Source organism: Macaca thibetana, chromosome 1 (genome assembly GCF_024542745.1).
Source record: "Macaca thibetana thibetana isolate TM-01 chromosome 1, ASM2454274v1, whole genome shotgun sequence".
Taxonomy (NCBI): Eukaryota; Metazoa; Chordata; class Mammalia; order Primates; family Cercopithecidae; genus Macaca; species Macaca thibetana.
In genome coordinates this window covers 179723631-179749359 of record NC_065578.1, presented here as the reverse complement: position 1 = coordinate 179749359, position 25729 = coordinate 179723631, and the positions used below count along the sequence as shown (strand labels likewise).

General features: G+C 36.4%; 1 protein-coding gene across 11 annotated transcripts in view; it reads left to right on the top strand.

The window, feature by feature from the left end:
- SMG7 (SMG7 nonsense mediated mRNA decay factor) overlaps nt 1-25729 on the top strand; it is an 87833-nt gene that overhangs the window by 42231 nt on the left and 19873 nt on the right. For all 11 annotated transcript variants that reach the window (XM_050765821.1, XM_050765887.1, XM_050765869.1 and 8 more), the window contains 10 exons: nt 20-137; nt 1852-1984; nt 11376-11547; nt 12748-12819; nt 13667-13817; nt 14175-14310; nt 17900-18062; nt 18404-18560; nt 22052-22122; nt 23362-23422. In XM_050765821.1, coding sequence (XP_050621778.1) covers nt 20-137; nt 1852-1984; nt 11376-11547; nt 12748-12819; nt 13667-13817; nt 14175-14310; nt 17900-18062; nt 18404-18560; nt 22052-22122; nt 23362-23422 — 1234 coding nt within the window. The remainder of the gene's footprint in view (nt 1-19; nt 138-1851; nt 1985-11375; nt 11548-12747; nt 12820-13666; nt 13818-14174; nt 14311-17899; nt 18063-18403; nt 18561-22051; nt 22123-23361; nt 23423-25729) is intronic.

Here is a 25729-nt window from a genome sequence, read left to right as displayed (position 1 = left end):
TTTTGTTTTTGTTACTCAGATTCTAAGCTGGGTCCAGCTGAAGTCTGGACATCCAGGCAGGCTCTGCAGGACCTGTACCAGAAAATGCTAGTTACTGATTTGGAATACGCTTTAGACAAGAAAGTAGAACAGGATCTGTAAGTATTACCTATCATTTGGGAAGTCCCTGTAAGATCAAGAATTTCACCAAGACTTTAAAACAGTTTGGTTGGTTGTTTTTCAACCTGTTGCAGAATAAGCTTTTTCAATGGAAAGAAATTCTGGTATTTTTGATATTTGGCCATTGATATTATTTCAAATACAGTCTTTGGAGGTAAGAAGAGAAATGTTTAGAGTTGAATCCTATTAAGGTCATTAGGGCAACTCTTTTAGGGCCTGTCCAAAAAAGCAAATATATCTATTTCAAATACTGAGAGTGTTTGGATTGTCTGTGGTCAGTCTTACAATTAAGCCCTGATTTAAACAAAAAATTCAAGAGTAGGCTTTAGAAAAATCTTTCTTTGGTAAACATGATTCTGTAATTTCTCTGTCAGGAAAATGTATTTGCATTGTAAGAAAAAGTTCCTCCTTTTAATTAAATAAGTTAGTAGTATTTCCCACCCCCCGCCACCCCCAGTAAAATGAAAGATTTTGTGTGTTTAGACTTTTCCACTTGTTCTTTCTATGAGGGGCAAAATGGCAGATAACCAGATTCCCAAGTGAGTAATTGTCTCTTGTGGAAGGCTTTGCCTTGTAAGTTGGAACAGGGACATTAGCCTGATAGAAATTTAAAAATCAGTTAAGAGTACTTTGTCTACTAATGTCCATTACCCTAAATGTTGGTGAAGATTAGTTTTTTCTATCATTTACATCTGTCTTAGATACTTTATATTTTTAGGAAGTCTAGTAATACAGCTAAATCATGACCATCAAAATCCTTATCCTGTGATGTTAGAGTCAAGGATAAGATGTCATCAGAAATGCTGAGGGAAGTGATTGTCCTCCCAAATCATTAAAAAACCTAGTGTTCTAGAACCTCAGAAGCTGATGTTGATAGAGAATTAGGTACTTTCCAGATAGGTTGTAAACCTCCTATCTGTGTTTGTTTCCTTTAATCAGGCCAGTAATGTCTTCCCTTTGTTTTAGTTTTTTATTCCCCACTATGATTTCCAGGTTAGAGAGTGACTGTATTCATCATAACTGGACTTAAACTGATGCCATATATAACTAGATTAATGAAAAGCATTTTATAACAGGATTTTGGTATGCCATATTTCAGCATTATATTGTTTCTTATTTTAAATAACCAAATTTGAAATGTGGCTTGTATTTCAACCTCTTAATGTTAATCACAAGAGAAATAAACAAAACTGTTAAATAGCAGTGAAACTGAACGCTCTGGGAAATAACTTTTGGGGAAGTAAGAGATATGGCTTACTATTTACAGACCCCCACCCCCCACCCCGCCCCCATATACATGTCACTTGTTAGGGTATATAGTCCATCACATTTGGCACTATATGTAGAAATTTGTTAATACCTTATTTTTACTTTGATCTTGCCACCATTGTTCTGATTTTCTACTGGGATTCCTAAATAAACTCTAGTAGTTCTAAAAGATTAATAGCTGAAGCCACAATCTGATTATTCGAACATTTGGTAAGTGTTTACTAAGGTCAGTTGGATTCTACTGCATGTCTAGTCCTGTTCAAAGGGAAGCATAAAGTTATTTAAATAAATGAATAACTTTAATGCAGGTTTACTGTCTAGTGTGGTATAATTATAACAGACAGTTCTTTCTTGTTCTCAGGGGGACCAGTGTCTGCCCAGTGAGTCACTGCTATACCAAATAGAATTACATTTTGTTTTCAGCTGGAATCACGCCTTTAAGAATCAGATCACAACACTACAAGGCCAGGCAAAGAATCGAGCAAATCCGAATCGAAGTGAAGTTCAGGCAAACCTTTCTCTGTTCCTAGAGGCAGCTAGTGGCTTCTATACCCAGGTGAGTTCTGCATGGTATACCAGTTTTCTTACTATTAGTGGCAAATATTCTGCTCTTTGCACACGTCTTAATGCATGTAAACAATTCTTGTAACCACTATGCGGGCCATCCAGGGATTGATCCACCTATAAGCTTTTCTTTTTTGGAGACAGAATCTCACTTTGTCACCCCAGGCTGGAGTGCAGTGGTGCCATCATGGCTTCCTGCAGCCTCAACCTCCCTGGCTCAAGTGATCCTCTCACCTCACCCTTCCCCAGTAGCTGGGATGAAGGTGCACGCCAACACACCTGACTAATTTTTGTATTTTTTGTAGTGATGGAGTCTCAGTATGTTGCCCGTGCTAGGCTTGAATTCCTGGGCTCAAGTAATCTGCCTACCAAAGTGCTGGGATTACATACCTGAGTCACTTGCCCAGCCTATAATCTTAATGCAAATGTCCATAAGACCTTTTAAAAAAAAAAACGCTATGCTTTTAAAAAGGTTGATGTTTAGCTTAAAGGTTGGACGTTTAACTGTATGAATAGAAAAGGGATATAATTGAGCACAAAGCCTTAGTGAAACAGTGGAAGTAGTCAGTTACAAGTGGTATTAGAGGAAATGTGAATTTGTGGATATAGCTATAGTCATTAAAATAATAGCTATGTCATGTCAGATAAGAAATAGTCAAAATTTGTAATATCAAGTGAGTTTTCATAGTATTATTTATACAATGGAATTTATCTGGATTTTGAGATGTTATTCAACTAAGAAGTAAACTAAGAAGTAGAGTAGCGTTTCCTCTGTTTGAATAATAAGCTATTATTCATTGTCCCCAGAGATTTTTTTTTTCCTTAGTCACGTCCTGATAGAACTTCTAAATCAGGCAAGGCAAAAGAATAAATCTTATTTTTGACCATGGAATTTTCTTTAAGCAGCATCTGTTAGAAAATTACCATTTCATCCATTTGTAATAGCATTTGTAATTAACAAAATGTTTGTATATAAATTAGTATCTTTATAACGAATGTTAAGACAGGGTTTCGAGAATCTTGCACTGAAAGAAATGTTTGGCCAGTTCTCACTATAGTACTGCTTGACCATTGCTGCCTACATTTTGGCTTCATTTTGATTTTATCATCTCTTTGAATGAGGAAAAAAGAATCTCTCCTGGGTGTAGTGGGTCAGGCCTGTAATCACAACACTTTGGGAAGCCGAAGTGGGAGGATCACTTGAGCCCAGGAGTTTAAGCAGGTTGTGGTGGTGCCTGCCTGTAATCCCAGCTACTCCAGAGGCTGAGGCAGGAGGATCACTTGAGCCCAGGAGTTTGAGGCTGCAGTGAACCGTGATTGTGCCACTGTACTCCAGCCAGAGCAACAGAGCAAGACCTATCTCAAAAAAAAAGAATCCCTGTGTTGGAACAATTCAAATAACTGTCACTTCTGAGATTATTTATGTTTTGCTTAGACTAAAACATCACAGTTCTCTTTTTTGAAAGAACTCAAGTATGGTTCTTAGTCTCAAAATTTATTTTTGAATTTATGCCAACTTTTAGCAGCAACCAAAAAGTTGATACTTTTGGAGAGATCGGGATGCTTCTGGAGAGAGGGAGTGGTCCTTAAAGCAGATGTTAAAGATTAATTCATTTTACAAGTAGCTGTCAAAAGGCTACTCTTTGTAAGGCACAATACTGGATTCTGAGGATATGGGGGGAAATTAGAATCTTTACCTTCAAAGAAATATCTAGACTAAATGAAAAGATGGATACATTAATAGGTATGTTTGTTTTCTTTTATGATTGTAAAAATAATGCATACCAATTTCAAGAAATTTGTGAATTACACAAAGTCCCAAAAAGTTCATTAATCCTCCCATTCTGGATAAATTACCACTTTAATATATACTCTTCTTGTGTTTTTGTACTTTTTTACATACTTAAGACCACACTATATATCCATTTTTGTATCTGTTTTATAAACATAATGTAAGCTTTTCCTTGTTAAGTTTGATGAGCATTTTTTTGAATAAAGCATTTTCTTTAATATTGTATTATTTCCTGAAGACCAGTTGTTCAAATTGAAATCATTAGAAAGTTTAAAGTGAAAATTTAAATACTGTTGACATCATTTTGTTGTTTTCCCAAAAGGTCATCATTTATAACATTTTTCACTGGTTTCTTTTGTTGTCCTTTCATTTTATTTAGAGTTGTTTCAAGTACAGAAGTTACCAGGATTGGTTTTTTTTTTTTTTTTTTTGCAATACCTTTTCCTTTGTCCATAGATAGTGCATATTTAATAATGAGGGAAAAATCACACTTAAGGAAACAGATATTATAATTCAAATCTTAACATTTGGAAACAACACCAATGTTCTACAAGAGAATAATAGTTAAATTATGGCATAACTGTAGAATGGAAACATGAAACGATTATAGGTTGGTATTTATCAAGATTTTATAAGATGAAAAGATTGTTTTGTTATTAAGTGAAAATCATATAAAATTATATATATATAATTTGATTCTGCATGTTAATTGAGTAGTCTCAGTTTAGTGGGATATTAACGAAAATGGTAACAGTTTTTTCAGAGTCACTGCTTTCAACTCTGCTCTGTTGGATTCCCAGATTCCCATCATTTCTTGGACAGATTCTATAACATGCTGGTTGCTTTCCATTTTTGAAGGATAATTCAGTTTTAAAACCTTAGTTTTGTTTCTGATTCAAATCTCGTTTCCTTCCCCCCATGAATAGAAGCTAGAACTGGGAACATGACTAAAGTAGGGGGAGTAGGAAGGAGGTGGTGCAGCTGGCTCTGGTGGGGGGGAGGGGGAAGGCATCCACCTTCTGCAGTACATTTTTATAATAGCCATTGTACAGATTGGTTTGTCATCTTGAAAAATGATTCCTAATCTTTTTTCGTTACATGACATACATGTGATATATTCCCAAGGGTTTAACTAGACATTCATTGGTAAGTCAAAACAGATCTGTAAGGAAGTAAAGAAGGAATCATCATTTTTATTGAGGGAGTATGGTATTTGTAAAAACATTTTATAAGCAAGGGAATAATAAAATCATTTAAATGTCTCAAAAATTGTTTTTTAAAGGTAAAATGTGGATACTCTTTGAAATTAATTTTTTAAAATTTTTATAATAAGCATTGATTCTTCCTGACTCCATTCCACAGGCAGTGGGTTGAGCAATTATGATAATTGTAGAATAAGCATCAATGAACTTCTTTATTTTCACATTATGATATCAGTTAACAACATTAATAGGACTTTTCACTTGTTTTTTTTTTTTTTTTTTTTTTTTTTTTTTTTTTTTTTTTTTGAGGCAGAGTCTTGCTCTGTTGCCCAGGCTGGAGGCTGGAGTGCAGTGGCGTTCACTGCAACCTCCGCCTCCTGGTTTCAAGCAATTCTTCTGCCTCAGCCTCCTTGGTAGCTGGGATTACAGGTGTGCACCATCACATCCGGCTAATTTTTGTGTTTTTAGTAGAGAGGGGCTTTCGCCATGTTAGCCAGGCTGGTCTCAAACTTCTGACCTCAGGTGATCCACCCACCTTTGCCTTCCTAAGTGTTGGGATTACAGGTGTGAGCCACTGCATCTGGCCTCACTTGCATTTTTATATTGTCTTTAATCAATAATTGAAACAGATAATGGTGTTACTAACAGTAATATTCCACTAATGTTTCTTGATTACATGCAGTGCATATTTAGCACCAGATTGAGAAAGTAGACAAATTCCAGATTGTTGTATGGCCTTATAAGCTAAGATGAGTTTTGAGTTTTAATTTTAAGTATAGTTGTAGACTGGACATGGTGGCTCATTCCTGTAATCCTGACACTTTGGAAAGCTGAGGTGGGAGGATCACTTGAGACCAGCCTGGGTAACATGGTGAGACCCCATTCTACAAAGAATCTAAAAATCAACCAGGCACAGTGGCGCACACCTGTAGTACCAGCCACTCTAGGAAGCTGAGGCAGGAGGATCACTTGAGCCCGGGAGGCTGAGGTTGCAGTGAGCCGTGTTTGTGCCACTTCACTCCAGCCTGGGCAACAGAGTGAGACCCTGTCTTTAAAAAAAAAAAAAAAAAAAAAAAAAAAGGAGTTGCAAGTCACTGGAGAGTAAGCAAAGGAAGAACATGATCAGATTTGCGATTTTAAATGATAACCCTGGATAACGGGGTCAGATATGGAAGGTAGCTATGGAAGTTAACTCTATTAACTCCTATTGGCCATGCTTGGATTAGATGGACTGGATTGAATTTCTGGAATCAGAGTAAAGGAGGAGTCAAAGCAGATACAGTTATCAGTGTGAGCAGCTAGTTGAATGGTTGTACCATTTACTGAGATGGGAAACACTAGGGGGAAAGTAGCTTTTTCCCTGTTAAAGTAGATGCCTGTTTGACATCTAAGTAGAGATGCGAAATAAGCAATTGAATAAACAAGGTTGGAGCCCAGTGGAAACATCATAAAATCATAAAAATTTTTTGATTGTAGTAAAGAACGCTGACTTAGTCAGATGGTAACAGATTTAGCACAGGAGGAGCCACCATTGCAATCGAGAAAATGAGAGAGAGAAGGTGCATTGGAAGCCAAGACAAAAACATCTGAATAAGGAAGGGAGTCATCAGCCCTGTAGAGTGCTGCTGAGAATTAAAGATTTAAAGTGACCAATTAGATTTGACAACATGGAAGTCATTGGTGAACTTAATGAATACCGTATTTCTTCATTTCTAAAACATTTTTTTCATATTTTAACATATATGAAATAGAGATAACTTTATAACAGATGACAAGTGACCATATAGCTTGTGGTTTTTTTCTCAATATTATATAAGATAATGGTTCATCTTACAATTTATGGTGTCTTTGTATGGATGAAATGTAACTTCAGCAAAGTGTTGGGGATAGAAATCTGATTGGAGTGGATTGAGAAGAGACTAGTACTTGGTTACACACAGTAACATTTTCTGTGAAGATAGGTTTTAGGGTTTTTTTTTGTTTTTTTTTTTTTAAGAGACATGCTCACTCTACTGTTTTGGCTGAGTGCAGTGCTCGATCATAGCTCACAGAAGCCTCAGACTTCTTGGCTCAAGTGATCTTCTCCCACCTCAGGCTCCCAAATACTAGGACTGCAGGCGCATACCAGCTACTTGTTTATTTTTGTAGAATGGAGTCTCACTATGTTACCCAGGCTGGTTTAGTTTTAACTTCTTAGCTACCATTTTGTTAACCAGTTTAAAGCATGGGGCTTAAAGCAGAACAAAATTCCTGGTCAAAGTAAAGACATACCATTCTGCTGTAGGTTGTTTTTAAACATCAAAGAACAGAACGGTAGCCTTTATTCTAAGAAAATAGAAACCAAAAGGAAAGTATAATCACTGAGTTTCCGTATTAGTTTAAAAGGTAATATTCTATACCTTCATAAGAAATCTTTCATTCTTGGCATGGAATAAAGAGCTGAGGAGACACGGAATAGTGTAAAACTTTCTTTATAAATAGGAACCCAGAAGCTGTTCTAGTACTGCTCTAGGGCTAATTGTGACTATTTAGACAAGTCACTACCTCTGGTGCTTAGCTTCCTGATTGTAAAAAAGAGAGTTGACAAATGCTTGTAAGTTCATTTTCCAGTTTTTTTTTTTTTTTTTTTTTTTTTTTTTTTTTTGAGACGGAGTCTCGCTCTGTCACCCAGGCTGGAGCGCAGTGGCCGGATCTCAGCTCACTGCAAGCTCCGCCTGCTGGGTTTACGCCATTCTCCTGCCTCAGCCTCTCGAGTAGCTGGGACTACAGGCGCCCGCTACCTCGCCCAGCTAGTTTTTTGTATTTTTTAGTAGAGACGGGTTTTCACCGTGTTAGCCAGGATGGTCTCGATCTCCTGACCTCGTGATCCGCCCGTCTCGGCCTCCCAAAGTGCTGGGATTACAGGCTTGAGCCACCGCGCCCGGCCCATTTTCCAGTTTTATAGGTCCATGATTATGATTTGGGAAGAACTAGAGGCATTAATTCTTCAGCTACAGCCTTAGGAATATCTCCCAGTCAATACTTCTGTACAATGAAGTAACTAAGTTGTTATCAGACTGCGGAAACTACTACAAAGTAATGTACATCAGGATCAACCTATATGAAGGTAGGACATTGTTTTGTTCAACTTATGAAACATCTTTTTCTCTTCTTTAGTTCCATCGTGTTGCTGCCTCTAAACCAACTAGAGCTCTCTTTCCCAGAATCTTTGAGCCAGTAGGAGCTTTTCTGTCTTATATCACCACTTAAACTCTTGGACTCAGGCAGAAATTTTATTGCAAGACATTCTACATGATGTTCCAACTATAATTTTATTTATTTTTTGTGATCTTTCTTTTTTGTTTTTGCTAGATGTGCAGCCTTGCCTAGTTTTCCAGTCTGTTTTCTGATTATCTGTTGAAGTCAGTTCTTTAACCCTCTCATGTTTCTTAGTTATCCACTTTTGTTTTTTTGTTTTTTTCACAATATATATGTGTGTGTGTGTATGTGTATATATATATAGATATATATAGATATATATAGTTCCTACCCTGTACCTTGTGCTTTTTCTATTTCTTAACCCATCCCATTCAGGACATTAACTTATTTACCCTATTTTTTTATTTATTCATTTTATTTTATTTATTTTTTAAGACGGGGTCTCTCTCTGTCACCCAGCCTGGAGTGTGGTGTATATCGTAGCTCACTGCGGTCTGGAACTTCTGGGTTTAAGTGATCCTCCCGCCTCAACCTTCCAAAGTACTGGGACTATAGCACTGCATGCCACCACACCTGGCTAATTTTTTATTTCACTTTATTTTCATTTTTATATTCATTCATTTATTTATTTTGTAGAGACAGAGTCTTGCTTTGCTGCCCAGGCTGGTCTTGAACTTCTGACCTCAAGTGATTCTTCTGCCTTGGCGTCCCAAAGTGCTCGGATTACAGGCATGAGCTACTATGCCTGGCCTTGTTTACCCAATTTTATGTTAGTGAATTTCTTGCCCGTTACAAATGTGCAAGTATGGAGTAAATAATTTCCATGCCCAGTGAGAAAGGGTGCACAAAATTTATATTTAGTTATGGAGGTGATTTTTATCTTAGTAAAAAGGTGGCATGATTCAAATCATTCTGAGTTGAGCCCTTTAGGGTGTCTTATTTTGTATTTTTTTTTTTTTTTTTTTGAGACGGAGTCTCGCTCTGTCGCCCAGGCTGGAGTGCAGTGGCGCGATCTCGGCTCACTGCAAGCTCCGCCTCCCGGGTTCACGCCATTCTCCTGCCTCAGCCTCCCGAGTAGCTGGGACTACAGGCGCCCACAACCGCGCCCGGCTAATTTCTTGTATTTTTAGTAGAGACGGGGTTTCACTGTGGTCTCGATCTCCTGACCTTGTGATCCGCCCGCCTCGGCCTCCCAAAGCGCTGGGATTACAGGCGTGAGCCACCGCGCCTGGCCTTATTTTGTATTTTGAATTCTGCACATGCTAGAAGGAGTGGTGATAGAATCAAAATGTTTCTAATTCTGTAACCTTTGTCCAGTCGCTTGATTATTTCTGCTTTCACATCCTCATCTGAAAAAAAATTGAGCTTTATACCTATGTGTACTGTGTTGCTACTAGTTTATCACAAGGATAAAGTGAGACAAATTTATCAGATAACCTAGGGAAATATGTTATAAATGTGGAATATTATGTTCGTTATGTTGTGTATCATGTTGTCTCTCCTTCTCTCCTTTCCCCTTTCCCTCGCTCCCCTCTTCTCTTTTTGTACCTGACTTGCCAATTTAGCTACAAGCTCTTTAAGGAAACATGTTTTCTTATTTATCTTTGTATCTTTCTTGTTTACTGGTGGGGGGGGGGTCTGATACACTAGCACATACTTGGATGAATATAATGATATTTGAATGACGATATTTGTAAGTAAATATTTGAATTACTGTGAAGTAAATATTCTTCACAGTGTGAAGAACTGTGTGCAGGCCAAGAAATAAACCCTTGGCAAGCAAAGTGAGAGGAGAAAAGCCTTTCAATGAAGGAAACTGGAAAGGAGTGATTGGAAAGATACAGAGAGCTAGAACAGCTCAGTAATCCACCATAAGATCAGATGTTTTAAGTGCAGCAAAGAGGTCCGATAAGATGATGTCTGAAAAATATCCATTGTATTTGGCTATTAGGTAATCAATTGTCTGATAGTAGTTTCAGTAGAGTGGTAATGGATGGTTGGGTGAGAGGAGGGAGAGGGGTTGTGTGGAAGCCAGATCATAATGGATGAAAGAGTAAATAGAAATTGAGAAAGCGGACATGAAAAGTGTGGACTCCTTTAAAGGCATTTGGTTGAGAAGAGGAAGAGACATTAGAAGGTTGCTATAAAGTTAAGAGGAGAGTGTTTTAGCTCTGTTTTGTTTTTTGTTCTTGTTTTTTTCTGTGGCAGACATTTAGTGTGTGTAGGCCATAGGAAAGAAGCATGAGAAGTTGAAAGTAGATGAAAGAATGGAGAGATGGGAGACCGACAGGAGCTAGGAAAGAATGTAGTGATAGGCACACACAGGCAGAAGAATTAGCTCTGACTAGGAAGAAGAACCCCTCATACTTTAAGAACAGAGAAGAGAGTAGGTAGGAATGGATAATACAGTAAAGATCTACACTACCGTGAGATTTGTTGTATATGCAAAGACGTGAATTGGCATATAGCTTAAGAAAATGAATTGCAAGAAATACCTAAAGTCTGACAAATACCTTGGCTTGCATTTAAGTCATATTTGTAACCCAATATTTAATAATTTTTGCATTTCTGAGAATAGTAGTTTTCCTTGCTTGCTGAATGTGTCTGAAAATCCTATCCAGTTAAATAATCTTTTTTTAAGATGCTGCTCTATGCACATCCTAGATTGCTGTAATACTTGAGAATTCAAAAGGTATGATTTATAATGAATGATACTAGTTATCCTATGAAAGATTACCATATAATTTTTTTTTTTTTTTTTTTAAGACAGAGTCTCCCTGTGTCGCCCAGGCTGGAGTGCAGTGGCATAATCTCGGCTCACTGCAACCTCCACCTCCTGGGTTCAAGCTATTCTTGTGCCTCAGCCTCCCCTTTAGCTGAGACTACAGGTGCTCACCACCACACTCAGCTGATTTTGTTTTGTATTTTTAGTACAGACGGGGTTTCACCATGTTGGCCAGGTTGGTCTCAAACTCCTGACCTCAAGTGATCCACCTGCCTTGACCTCCCAAAGTGCTGGGATTACAGGCGTGAGCCACCGTGCCGGGTCTGAATGATTACCGTATAATTTTCATGCAGTTTTTTTTCATATTTCAGCAGTATGTGGTACTAGGTACACATCTTACAGTTTATAAACTTTGCTTTTAGAGCACTTGTGACTTACTACTAAATTTTGTTTGTTTTTCTTTCAGTTATTACAAGAACTGTGTACAGTATTTAATGTAGATTTACCATGCCGTGTGAAGTCTTCCCAGTTGGGAATTATCAGCAATAAACAGACGCATACCAGCGCCATAGTGAAGCCACAGTCTAGCTCCTGTTCCTATATCTGCCAGCACTGCCTCGTCCACCTTGGAGACATTGGTGAGCCTTTGCTGTGAAGGAATTGATAATACATTCGTCCTTTTCTTTGGAATAGTCATAGAAAGAAACTCTTTTTCCTTTAAACTGAGCATACACACACAATTTAGATTGTCATAAGAAGAAACTATAAAATGTATTCTAAGGAACTTAAAATTTCTCAATGTTTTTGTGATTGGCAGAGCATCTTGAAGAAAGTAACTTTCATATTAAGATTTAAATTTTATTCCGACTTTATGTAATTTATGTAGGCAAATAATAAACAGCAAAAATGTAATCAAAGCTTAATTTTTAGAAGTGGTCCCATAATACTTTCTAAATTAAATGTACTCTTTTGGAATAAATGAGTTTTATAAATTACTCCTTCTGAAGCGAAATTGCCTTCTTTCTTTCTTACCAGTGGACTAAAAGTTGATTTTTAATTTTGCTTCCTTTCTAAAGTTTAATTTGTGTTTCTATTATATGTATTTTATCTGAGAATATTATGTAACTTACTTATTCTTGTTCATTCCTTTAAGGTGATCTAGAAAGGTTGTAAAACAAATTAACTATAGGATTATGTTTTGCTTGTCCTCAAATAACAAAGAATGGAGAACATTACGGCTTTTAAGTTTGAAATTTTAGATTTCTTAATATTATAAATCAGTGGTTCCATGAGGAGGTCACATCAGAGTAAGCAAAGAATTTGGCAGGGAGATTCATTGATACTGTGTTTAGGTTGTTTTGCTTTAAATATATTCTTTGCACACACATACTTAATATTGCGATAGGAATGAGGCATTTTTCAAAATCACTTTATATAATACTGAAAAATACATAATTTTCAGATCATATTGTATAGTGTATTTTGTTTTGTTTTGTTTTTAAGTGCCATATAACTCACCCCTTCTTGTGGGCCGGCTCCAGGTCACCAGCATAGTCCATAGTGGGAGCTGGTGATGCATGACACTGGAGGACCTGAAAATGGGGTCTAGGTAAGCTTTAAAATTGGTTACATGCTGAATGTCCCAAATAAGGAAGGCTGATGGACACTTCACACATAATCCTATAGTTAATTTGTTTTAAAGTATTTTCTGTCTTTAATTTTAAATTAACTTTAATGTCTTTATTATCTTTGGAACTTACAACTATGGCTGTTTTGGAAATACTACCCTACTATTTGTTTTTTGGGTTTTTTAAAATGAATTTTCTTCTTCTTCTTAGCTCGATACAGAAACCAGACCAGCCAGGCAGAGTCCTACTATAGGCATGCAGCTCAGCTTGTCCCCTCCAATGGTGAGTGGGCCTGTCAACCTGAGATTAACCGTGACACTTGGTTCTGTATAACAATGTGGCAGATAACTCAGGGCTCACCTTTGAAGTTTTATGAAAGCAATAAATGTTGAGTTTTGTTATTGTCATGTTTTCCATTTAACTGTGCATTCCATGTAAACTAAAATGAATTTTTTTTTTTACAAGTAAGATGACTTTTATTGTCAGTAAAGCAGTATAGATAGAATCTCTTAATGTGATCTGATATTGTTTCTACAACTCTGGCTTCCTTAATTGCTTATAGAACAATTATTTCTTTAGATACCACCATTTCCCCCCACAGAAAACAATCTATTACAATACTAAAAGGTAATCTTTTAATGGCCCCAAACTAGACATTAGCAGTAGTTCTTGAGTTAAATAAATTGCAGCAGATATTTAATGATTTAAATCATTCTTACTAAGACATTGAAATTCCTTTAGATTCTAGAAAGAATTTAAAGCAGGGATGGCGGTCTGACCACGCTACTTGTTTCATATTTGTCTATGGCTGCTTTCACACTACAGTGGCAGAGTTGAGTGGTTGTGATAGAGACCCTTTGGCCTACAAAGCTGAAATTATTTACAATCTAGCCCTTTCTGAAGCCGCTCTCTACCCTAATAGTGACTGTTTAACCTGTATATGATAGTGTGTACCATCGCTGAAGTGTGCTGTTATACCTTATGCTGGTTTGCAATGAGGCAGTCATATTTACCTTATAAAAATACTCCCCATTGTTTATTTGAGTATTTAAACACTGATCATTTGTATTCTTACAGCAAGACTTTGTCACCCTTGGGGTTACTCCAGAATCTTAACTTTCTCCTGTAGGTCAGCCTTATAATCAGTTGGCTATCTTAGCTTCTTCCAAAGGAGACCATCTGACCACAATTTTCTACTACTGCAGAAGCATTGCTGTGAAGTTCCCTTTCCCAGCTGCCTCCACTAATCTGCAAAAAGCACTTTCTAAAGCACTGGAAAGGTAGGGTTGATTTTTTTTTTTCTAAGAGGACTTTGTAACCTGGAGCCTTAATTCTTCATAATTTGGTTTACAGAAAATAACGGCCTATTCTTCTCTTATTTCTAAACAAAGATTTGTCATAATTTGTGTATAGTTACTGAATTTCATCCAATCAATATCTGATTCAGTCCCAGTAAAAGAGTACACAGGCTGTTAATACTGACTCATCTTGAGTGTGTTGCAGTTGAAAAATCAGTCAAATACAGAATTCTCTTTTGTGTGTCAAGTAATAACTTGTTTTAGCAAGCCAGTGCCTCCTTAAGGAGTTGTAGCCATTTTGCTGCTTAAGATTCATGGAATTTTTTTCTTTCATTTCAGCCGAGATGAGGTGAAAACCAAGTGGGGTGTTTCTGACTTCATCAAGGCCTTTATTAAATTCCACGGTCATGTGTACCTGAGTAAGAGCTTGGAAAAGTTGAGCCCTCTTCGAGAAAAATTGGAAGAACAGTTTAAGGTTAGGTTTCAGAAATAGAGAATTTTTGTCTTGTCTAAATCAGGAAGCATAAGATTTGGAGGAAATTGACTCCCACTTTTTGTAGTTACTTAACTGTGTGAACTCTTGGTAAAAATTATATTTGAAGTATGTGAAATCTTTGCATTTATCATCCCTTCAATTTAAACTGAGGTACAGTCTGTATAAACAAATATAACATAGCAGTGTTTTCACTTGAGTAGCTGCCGTTTGACAAAAATTATCAAAGTGGAAAAAAGTAAATAACTCCTCAGTTTTGAAACTACTCCTACTTTTGATGGTTTGTGTATTCTTACATATGAGTATGTTACCTACTTTATAGATATTGGCCTTCTCCAAACCAAGTTCATTATTTTTACTGTGCTTGCCTTCATCAGGATTGTGGTAGTTTGAATGAAAGGAATGAGAGTTTCATTTAACAGAGATATAGTTTACTAATTTGAAGAGAGAATGTTAACTTTCATTCTATTTATGTACGTATAAATGATCTTTTATTAGTATGTTAAGATATTAGCAGTTTAAATGTAGTATAATGCATAAAATAAGGAGAAAGTTGAAAGTATTAACTTTTTTTTCAGTTCATTCAATAAATATTTGACTATTCATCAGTCACTGTTTTAGGCACTGGATTAAACAGTAAATGACAATTTCAAAGAACATTTTATATTTCTTGGTTATTTCTAGGTATCTATATACTTGGGTAATTGTGTGTAACTGCTTCATAGTATTTCTGTAAGTTCTCTAAAAGTCAGACATTTTAAGAGATTGTAGAACTTGGACAGTTAAGGTGTAACTTAGCCAAAAAGAGTCAATACAAAGTAGTTTTTACAGGTAGTCATTTTTTGGTTGACTATGTGCAAGATATTATAATAGATAATTATGAATAGCAATAGTTTGTTTTGTTTTAAAATATACTTAGCCTGTGACGTATGATTTATAGGATTGGGTGTGTGAAAAGAACAGCTAACTTTGTCATGTCCTAGGCTGTTCAACCTGGAAAAGAACAAACAAGTCTAAATAGTTTTCATAGTAAGAATTCAGACATGTGAAGGATTATTTGAAAAGAACATATCTGTATCTTTCCTGAGGTCAAAACTAAAATCTTAAATTTTAAGTTGAAATGTATCGGTGGCTGACCGTGGGATGTTGTGGATTCCCCATTTTGGAGAGCTTAAGAGTCAGATTGACAGCCATCTTTCTTGGATTATTTAAGTGCAGCCCTACTAAATAGGGGATTGGACTAGAAAACTTCTTGAGATTGCTTTCAGCTCTGGTTTTGTGAAATACTCTCTAAATTGGTGGTGGTGGGTGGTCCCTACCTTAATGAGATCTTCACTAAGTAAGTTATTCTAGTCTAGAAACCTAGTAAGTTTTGCATTTGGTTCAGCCTCAAACACTAACACTCTCTTTGCATATATATTTCTGTATGTGAAGTTCTGGTGAGTGTGGGTGGGCAGTTGCTAAAATATACTTTGAAGTATCATTCCAGCACTCTAAAGTTAAACATAGTATGAGGCAGATCTATTTGAAAGCTTACCCAGTGTTGAACTAGAACATTGCTGGAGTGAAATTTTAACATAGTGGAGTAAAATTTCCGAAGTATTTCTGAAGCATATGTAGATAATTAGTGTCATCAACATGTATGCTTCAGTGTTTCTAACAACCTTTAGCTACTAAGCAGAAATGTTTACCAAGTTGAGGTCCACTAAGGGATTTAAGGCCTGGGATCTAGGAATTGAGATGTAATACATTTTCTGTAAGTTAAATGTAGGCTGTTTGTTAATGGTATTTAGTTCAGTATATTTCTCAACTGTAGTTGAAAGTTTGAGTAGCAAAAATCCTCCTTGAAAGACTCTACAATACAATCTAAATTTTAGGAAATTACAACTGAATAACTTCAACCTTATTTCTGAATGGATAGGTTGTTCATTCACTAAGTGTTTATTGAGTACCTGCTATGTACCATGCACTTTTCTAGGCTTTTAGAGATATGGGGGAAAACATGACAAAGTCTGGACCTTCATGAACTTACATTATCATTTATTAGTACTAGGGTGTATTCATATTCATTAATACTTCTGCGCATATACTAGAAAATTCTTTAATGGGCTGTGACCCTCTTCAGTAGGATATTGCCTTCTAAAATTAATGCCAGTGGATTTATAGATACAGGAAATACATTACCATATTAGGCGTATAAGAAACTGCTTTTTGAGAAATACAACTACATATTCTCATTCTATGCCGGTATTATTTGAATAAACGCCAGCTTATTTAGAAGGCTAGTTGTAGAAATTGAAGGAGAAAGTTTGTGGGAAAATTCTAGAGAAGAGACAAGATTTCAGGAAATTTTGAGGAGAGATTAATGCTTGATGTCTTTGGAAAAGGGCTAACCATTCTAGACATATACAATGAAATGGCAGATTGCAAGAAGACTGACAGTTGTGATAGAAAGAGTTCACATAGAAGGGAATTGTATTCTCTACTGGTAATGTAAAAGACTTCCCTCTTAGAATCATAGAGCTTACTATGGCGACTTCAGGTTCTTTAACTATGTAAATAAAAACAAAAATCTCAGAGTAGTCTGGGCAGAGACAGCTGTAAGTTTCTGACATGGTAGGATCTCCTGTCATTGCTGGTAGAACGATAAGTAAAGATTATCTGTTTTCCACCATAATGCTAGTGATGATGGATCCCTGCTTTCTGCAAAAATTTCCCCTGGGGATAGAGGAAGACTGGCTATGGCTAAAGTATAGGATGAAACTAGGAACTTCTGTTAGAAAAGTATTTTTACCTGCAGGTAAAACAATTGCAGATATTAAAGTGGAAGGGTAATTCCATTGAGACACCAACTGAGAGCATCTGGGTGATTGTTTATAATGCTGGCTAACAGATCACTGTGAACAGAGTTATTAGAGGGTAAATGAAATTTGATGATCACGCATATACTTCTCTAAGAGGGGAAAATACCAGTTGATAATTTGTAGAAGTACCTATAATACATCCGAATGTTGTTTTAGTATGTCATTTACCCTGTGTTCCAGAATATGTACTTGCTATGCCTTGTTTATAAAATAAGTTTTAATGTATCAAGCCTTTGAAAGAGTAAATTTTATGACAAATCTAGGAAGTCATGCTTTATGTACTAGGAATTCAAAAAATTATTTTTTGAGTCTGTTGCTTTCTAGTCATTGGTCCCAGTTTAATATTTTAATATGAGTACATCTTGTATAAAACAATTTCTAAAGGATTAAGATGTATAAATTTATGGACGAACACTCAAGACTTTTCTCAGGTCATATTTAAAAATACATAGTTTCCTAGGGGAAAAAAGTTTGACAAACAACTCAAACAACTCTGTGGTGTCTAGATTAATTCATTTCAAGACAAAAAGTCAGTTTGGGAAATAATTAGACCCAATCAAAATACTGGGATTGAGGGCAGAACCATTTACTCATCTGTAATTGTATTACACATGGTGGTTCTAAATGCAGACTACCAGTTTAATTCTTGTGTCAAAGATGGTTCCTGTTCTTGATAATATATGCAGTACGTCTGTCTTCTTTTACAGAGGCTGCTATTCCAAAAAGCTTTCAACTCTCAGCAGTTAGTTCATGTCACTGTCATTAACCTGTTTCAACTTCATCACCTTCGTGACTTTAGCAATGAAACTGAGCAGCACAGTTATAGCCAAGATGAGCAGCTATGTTGGACACAGTTGCTGGCCCTCTTTAGTGAGTATTGAATTACTTAACATGTGCCATCTTTTTTGAAAAACATCATCTTAGGCATTTCATCAATGTAGCAAAGCACAGTGACATAAAAAAGCATAGTGTATTTCTTACACTGAATCAGGGGTTCATAATAACTTTCAACCCCAAGTTCTATCCTTTTATCTGCTGATACCCCCTCATCAAGTTGTATGTATAACATTTGTAATATGGGAAAGAAAGTGTGTTTTTAGAAAGAAGCTGTAAGTGTTAAACAGAATATAGTAGAAGGCACATAATATTTTAATTTGAACTGGCACAGTTTCATATTTCTTATATTTTTTGAATACATTTTTTTCTTCAAGTGTCTTTTCTTGGCATCCTGTGCAAGTGTCCTCTACAGAATGAGTCTCAGGAGGAGTCCTACAATGCCTATCCTCTTCCAGCAGTCAAGGTCTCCATGGACTGGCTAAGACTCAGACCCAGGGTCTTTCAGGAGGCAGTGGTGGATGAAAGACAGTAGTAAGTATTTTTAGAATTTCATGTTAACTTGTGTGCTTTGTTTGTTTGATATCCATAAATATGTAAAAACTGCCTTCTAAAATACAACATTTGAACAATGGAAGACTGTATTTTCTGCTGACTCTTGGGAAATTGAACTGAAGGCCTCTTTGTATGCTTTTCATTTGTTTATTTGAATTCTTCGTTTGAGGCTTAGTCTTAAGGATTTGTGACTCCCTGTGCACTCCCTTGTTCTCAGTTGCTGTCCTGGGGAAAAGTCGTTTTTCACATTTTAAAGTGAACTTGAAGTAAAACCAGTTTGTTTCTTACCTATTACAGTATTCCCTAATTTTTTTGTTTGAGTTGAAGGGAAGAGATTTTTATTTCTTCCATTTTTTTCTATACATGAACTGTTTGATGTTGCCTTACAGTAACACTCAAGTTGAATAATGTTTATTTGAAGCATAAAGATTGAAAGTTATTTTGATTCTCACTATTTTCTCTGTCATCTCTACTCACAGAAATTCTGACAGCTCTTAGTAACCTTTGATTTTACAATGACAAATGAAAACTTTCAGTGTACCTTTGATTATAGAAATAAATACTTCCAAGGTCGCTTGGCACCAAATAGGTAGTTTCTCCCTTGCGTATTTTGATGGTATATTTAAGGAGAATCTCTTTGAAAGTTTTGCTTTGTGGCCCAGCATGTATATTGACTAAGGTCACAACTTAGAAAATGCCTTTTTTAAGCCACATTTAAGACGCTGTGGTCCGGGCACTGTGGCTCATGCCTGTAATCCCAGCACTTGGGGAGGCTGAGGCAGGCGGATCACTTGAGGTCAGGAGTTTGAGACCAGCCTGGCCAACATGGTGAAACCCCATCTCTTTTACTTTTTACTAAAAGAGTATTTTTATACAAAATATTTTTTTTGTATTTTTTTTTTTTTTTTTTTTTTTTTTTTTTTTGAGACAGAGTCTTGCTCTGTCGCCCAGGCTGGGGTGCAGTGGCCGGATCTCAGCTCACTGCAAGCTCCGCCTCCCGGGTTTAGACCATTCTCCTGCCTCATTAGCCGGGCATTGTGGCATATGCCTGTAATCCCACCACTTCGGAAGGCTGAGACAGGAAAATTGCTTGAACCCAGGAAGCGGAGGTTTCAGTAAGCTGAGATCGCGCCACTGTACTCCAGCCTGGACTACCAAGTGAGACTCTGTCTCAAAAAAAAAAAAAAAAAGAAAAAGAAAAAAAAGACCTTATGGTCTGTCTGCTTCATAATTGTCTTTTCTTTCATGTAGCTATAAGCTCTTTCCATGATATATTGACCTTATCATGAGTAGAGTTTAGGAACATAGCACAGCCTACTACATATATCTCCTTTAATGTTAGCATAGGTTTTAGTAATACAGATTTTCAGACATTGCTTCCTTGCACAAAATTTTTATTTCTTAACTAGGCTATACAGTTTTTCTACTCTTGTATACTCTAGAACTCAAACTTATGTTTAATTCAACATATTATATCAGTAATGTTACGAAAGAAGAACTGCATGTTTTACCATTTGCTTATAGAGTTTTTATATTTATGAGCAGGGATTGTTACTTTCATTGTGTTTTGTTTTTTCTTGTTGTTATTCCTGTACAGTGATCCTTTTGGCCCATTCCATATATTCCCATTTCTTTTCATGGCAAAAGATGTTCAGCCAGAAGGAATAGCTTTATTGGCAAACACTTTTTCCCTCCATTTTTTTTTTCTGTCATTTACTGTTTCCTCTTCCTCCTATCAGATTTACCAAAATCTTTAGAATTATGCCCTTGCAGGTGTTTCCTTCTATCTTAAATTATGTTAGTACTCATTTTAAAGACTAGCATGGGATATCTCTTTAAAACTGAAGATTTTCCTTATATGTCTGATACATTAAAGTTATAATGTTCATTTATATCTTTTAAGTAATGGAAAAACAATGACTTTTGTGAACTTAGAATTGTATATATATTCAAATAATACTCAGTTTCTTATATCTGAACCTTCTCAATTTCTAGAATTTACTTTCCCTTGTACTTTTTTGAGAACATACTCTCTTAAGCTAATGAATACATGGAATAGTGATTTTCCTTTGTGGAAAATAGTTATAGGGTAAAGCAGTATATCATTAGGTCATCCACTCATGCGCTTTTTCTGCAGTGTTTTCTTGAGAGCTTACGTTTCATGAGAACATTGTACCAGTATAATATTCTTTTTTAGATTACTGACCTTTTTTTCCAGCTATCTCATATCTCCAAAGGTTTGTAGCAGACTGTTATTCTTCAATATTTGTTTATATATGGTATATATTTGTTGATATTTTTAAAGTAGCATATTTCCATATTTCAGAGTGTACAACTGTCCCAAATAGTTGTTAACTTACAATTTTCCATAGTGTGATTATTTACATCCAGTTTCTCTATCCTGGGCACTTCACCTCATGCTTTTCTTTTTCTTTCTTTTTTTTCTTTTTTTTTTTAATAAAAGTTGGTTGATATATATTCAAAGGTAAACTTCATATTAAGGAGAATGTGATTAGATACATGAGTCTACTGTAGGAAAATCAAAATCAAAGTAATTGTTTCCAGGCCAAAACCAAATTATTTTAAGCTAATTATTTTAACCAAATAATTTTAAGCAACATGGCTACTTCCACCCATCACATCTATTCCTCACCCCAGCAAATGAACATTCAAACTACTTGGATTTGTCTCACTTCAAAAGTTTTGCCCTGTCATATATATTACATCAGATTTATAAATTGCTCTTATGTTTTAAAGATAACAGATTTTGATACAAATGTTTATATGTAAAGTGATATTTATAAATCTATATCCATAATGGAAACTTTAACATACCTGACTCAGGAACCAAGGACACAGTTAACAAATACATATATAGAACTTACTTCTGAGTAGTGGAAAGAATATGTTCTAATATTTTATGTGTAAGCTTTCACAAAATTTGTGTATTAGGAAACAGAGTTTAGAGTTCAGGCTGTTGTTAAAATGTGGATTTTTTTGTACCATGAAAAAAGAGGTGTTATTGGTTTGAACAGGAAATGTGATTTGTGTGGTATAACCATACCCTGTCATAGATTAAAGAACAGTGGATTCCGCAACTCATAATGTATGTGAAAGCTCTATAAAAACATAGTATGTTGTTTCTTTGCTCAGAATTTTCTCAGCCTATTTCAGTTTTCCATGTTTAAAACTGACAAATTATTTTCACTGTTTGTTGAATTAGGAGCATGGGAAATGATCTACAGTAGTAGCAGGTCTCTGTCATGGAAATTTGTCCCTTTTGTTGTATCTTTATCACTATCTAGTGTATCTTTGAAAATACATTTTTAAAAATTATACAGCCTTTGAAATGCTGAAATAAGGGAAAAATACATAAAGTCCAGGACCTGTAGATACCATTTTCATGGCTTATTAGTGTTCTGGTTTCTCTTATATAAAAATAAAGTCTGAATTATTTCTTTAATTTACAGCATTTGGCCCTGGTTGATTTCTCTTCTGAATAGTTTCCATCCCCATGAAGAGGACCTCTCAAGTACTAGTGGTAAGAGCTACCCTCACCTTGTGTTGTTGATGTGGTTCTCCATCATCGATGGTGTGCTTAAGGCCAGAGAAGAAGAGGTTTTTGGTGATGAATGATTGATCTTAAATTCAGTATCTCAGAAGTGACTGTGAACTCTACAGTAAGAGGTTTTTGGTGATGAATGATTGATTTTAAATTCAGTATCTCAGAAGTGACTGTGAACTCTACAGTAAGTGGGTGGAAGTAGATAATGTTCTCCCAGTTCCTCTGGCATCTTAATCTCATTTAGCATCATTCAAATAGGAGTTCAGAGAGTGTAATACCTTCAGATTCTTTCTGTCTTTCCTTCCTCCTCATTCTTACTATTAAAAAAAAAGCAATTAATGTGAACATTGCTCTGTCAAAGTAATACTTACTCATCATAGAAAATTTAGTACAAGCAGAACACAAATCTCCCATACAGAGATACCTTTTACTAGTCACAATAGTGTATCTTCTTTGGGCCTTTTTCTTACATGTACACACACACACATACACACACACAGGAAATGATTCATATCAAATAAAGTTCTGTGCCTGATTTTGAAATTTAGTATTATATTGTTAGCATTTTATTGTGTCATTAAGCATTTCGAAAACATGACTTTTACTGACTTCATAATATTCCATCCTATGAAAGTGCTATAATCCATTTACGTGCTTTCTGTTGCTTTACAATTTTCCCCATTGTAAATAATGCTGCACTGAACAACCTCTGGCTTGGCTTCTTTCTGACTTTTTTTTTCTATTAAATCCATGCTCCTCAGGCATTAATTTGCACATAAATCACCTGAATCTTTTTAAAGTACAGTTTATGATTCAGTAGTTTTGAATTAGTGCCCAAGATTCTGCATTTCTTGCAAGCTCTCAGATGATGTCAGTGTTATTCAGTGCTTTCAGTAAAAAGAGACAGGTAATCTAAACATTGGGATTACTGGATCCAAGACTATGAATTTTTAAGACTGCTGATTTTTTAAAAAGCCATTCTCCTCAGCATTGAGTATTAAGTGAGTATTAGGGGAATGTCTGTGTCCCAAAGATAACATGCAGAGTTTTGATAGGTGAGTTATTTTCATCAGGATTACTATAAAGAAGAGCAGAGAACTATAAGCATTATAATTTCTTTCTGCATGTTAATTTAAAAACAAGTTTTAGGGAACAGTATTCTACCAAACAACATTTTAATTAAAATGTTTGCAAATTTTGATTTTGACCCTTTAGCGACACCACTTCCAGAGGAGTTTGAATTACAAGGATTCTTGGCATTGAGACCTTCTTTCAGGTAGGTGATAGCTGAAGTACCTTTATCATTGCCAGTGATTGCAGTATTAAAATTAGCAGGGAATTGGGCTTGGATGTAGAGGAACCTTTGATCTTCCCAGCTGTGTGTTATTTTTGTAACAGCAACTCATAGTGAAAGTTTGTTGTGAACTGGATTTGTGTATGTCACGCCTTCAATTCCTGTGTAATAAAAATTAAAATGTAACCTTTCCACCTGTGCCCTTGATCCCATCCCTTCTTACCTCCCTAAGAACCTTGCCCCATCTCTTATCCTCTCTGCATTGTATTTCCAGTGTCTTGTCTTTCTTTCCTTTCTTTTTTTAACAACTAATTCCCTTTAGCCTAGTAACATTTAAGTGTGCCCCATTCTTTGAAAAAGATAAAATGAATTTACATCCACCTATTTTCCTACATTGTCTTATCTTTTCATCATCAAACTTCTTAAAAAGGGTAGTGTGCACTTTGGGAGGTGGAGGCAGGTGTATCATGAGGTCAGGAGATGGAGACCATTCTGGCTAACCTGGAAAACCCCGTCTCTACTAACAATACAAAAAAAATTAGCCGGGCATGGTAGCAGGCACCTATAGTCCCAGCTACCCAGGAGGCTGAGGCAGGAGAATCACTTGAACCTGGGAGGCGGAGGTCGCAGTGAACCGAGATCACGCCACTGCACTCCAGCCTGGCTGAGTGAGACTCTGTCTCAAAAAAAAAAGAAAAAGAGTAGTGCGGGCCAACCTGACTGACTCCATTTCAACTCCCAATCATTTTCAGCCTACTGCGGTTTAAACTATCAGTGTCTTCTAGATACCAAAATCCGGTGACTATAATCTTTATCCTTTTGAATTTTCTTCAGCATTGAGTCCGTTGATTTCCTTCCTTCATGAAAACTTTTTCCTTAGCTCTCTGATAACTATTTTTCCCACCCTTAGCACTCAGTCTTTTTCACTATTTCTTTTCAACTACATGTCTCTGAATGTTGTTGTTTTCCAGGATTCTTTTCTTGCCCTTTCCTTCCCACTTTCTACATTCACCCTGTTGATCAAATCCATCCCTATGTCTCTTGAATGGTATGTCCCACATTTTCAGCTCTGACTTCTCTCTTTTTTTTTTTTTTTTTTTTTTTTTTTGAGACGGAGTCTCGCTCTGTCACCCAGGCTGGAGTGCAGTGGCCGGATCTCAGCTCACTGCAAGCCCCGCCTCCCAGGTTCACGCCATTCTCCTGCCTCAGCCTCCTGAGTAGCTGGGACTACAGGCGCCCGCCACCTCGCCCGGCTAGTTTTTTGTATTTCTTAATAGAGACGAGGTTTCACCGTGTTAGCCAGGATGGTCTCGATCTCCTGACCTTATGATCCGCCCGTCTCGGCCTCCCAAAGTGCTGGGATTACAGGCTTGAGCCACCGCGCCCGGCCAGCTCTGACTTCTCTTGAAGTTTGGATGCATATTCTAATAATCTAACCTCCCTTATGCATTTTAAACTTTAACATGACCAAAAATTGAGCTTATATTTTCCGATTTGGTCAGCCAAAAAGCAGTCTTCTTTCTATATTTTCTCTCTGTGCCTGTGGCATTACCCATCTATATGACCAAGCTAAAAATCTGAAAAATTCTTGTTTCCATTTGTCTTTCTCACCAAGCCTTTATAATTCTGTGTCTGAAATGCTTCTTAGGTTCAACTCTTTCCACTTATTTCCCCATACATAGTTCAGGCTTTTATTACCAGTTTACCTGAAGTATAAAAACCTCCCTAAGTATAGTTCCTCTCCTCCTATAGTCTGTTTCTACACTGCCTCTACAATTATAGTTTTTAAGTATGTAAATAGTGATGTCGCATGACTAATATTTTTTTTATCTTTTTTTTTTTATTATACTTTAAGTTCTAGGGTACATGTGCACAACGTGCAGGTTTGTTACATATGTATACACGTGCCATGTTAGTGTGCTGTACCCATTAACTCGTCATTTACATTAGGTATATCTCCTAATACTATCCTTCCCTCCTTGCCCTTCCCCACAATAGCCCCCGGTGTGTGATGGTCCCCTTCCTGTGTCCAGGTGATCTCATTGTTCAGTTCCCACCTATGAGTAAGAACATGCAGTATTTGGTGTTCCGTTCTTGCGATAGTTTGCTGAGAATGATGGTTTCTAGCTGCATCCATGTTCCTACAAAGGACGCGAACTCATCCTTTTTTATGGCTGGCTGCCTAGTCTTCCATGGTGTATATGTGCCACATCTTCTTAATCCAGTCTGTCACTGATGGACATTTGGGTTGATTCCAAGTCTTTGCTATTGTGAATAGTGCTGCAATAA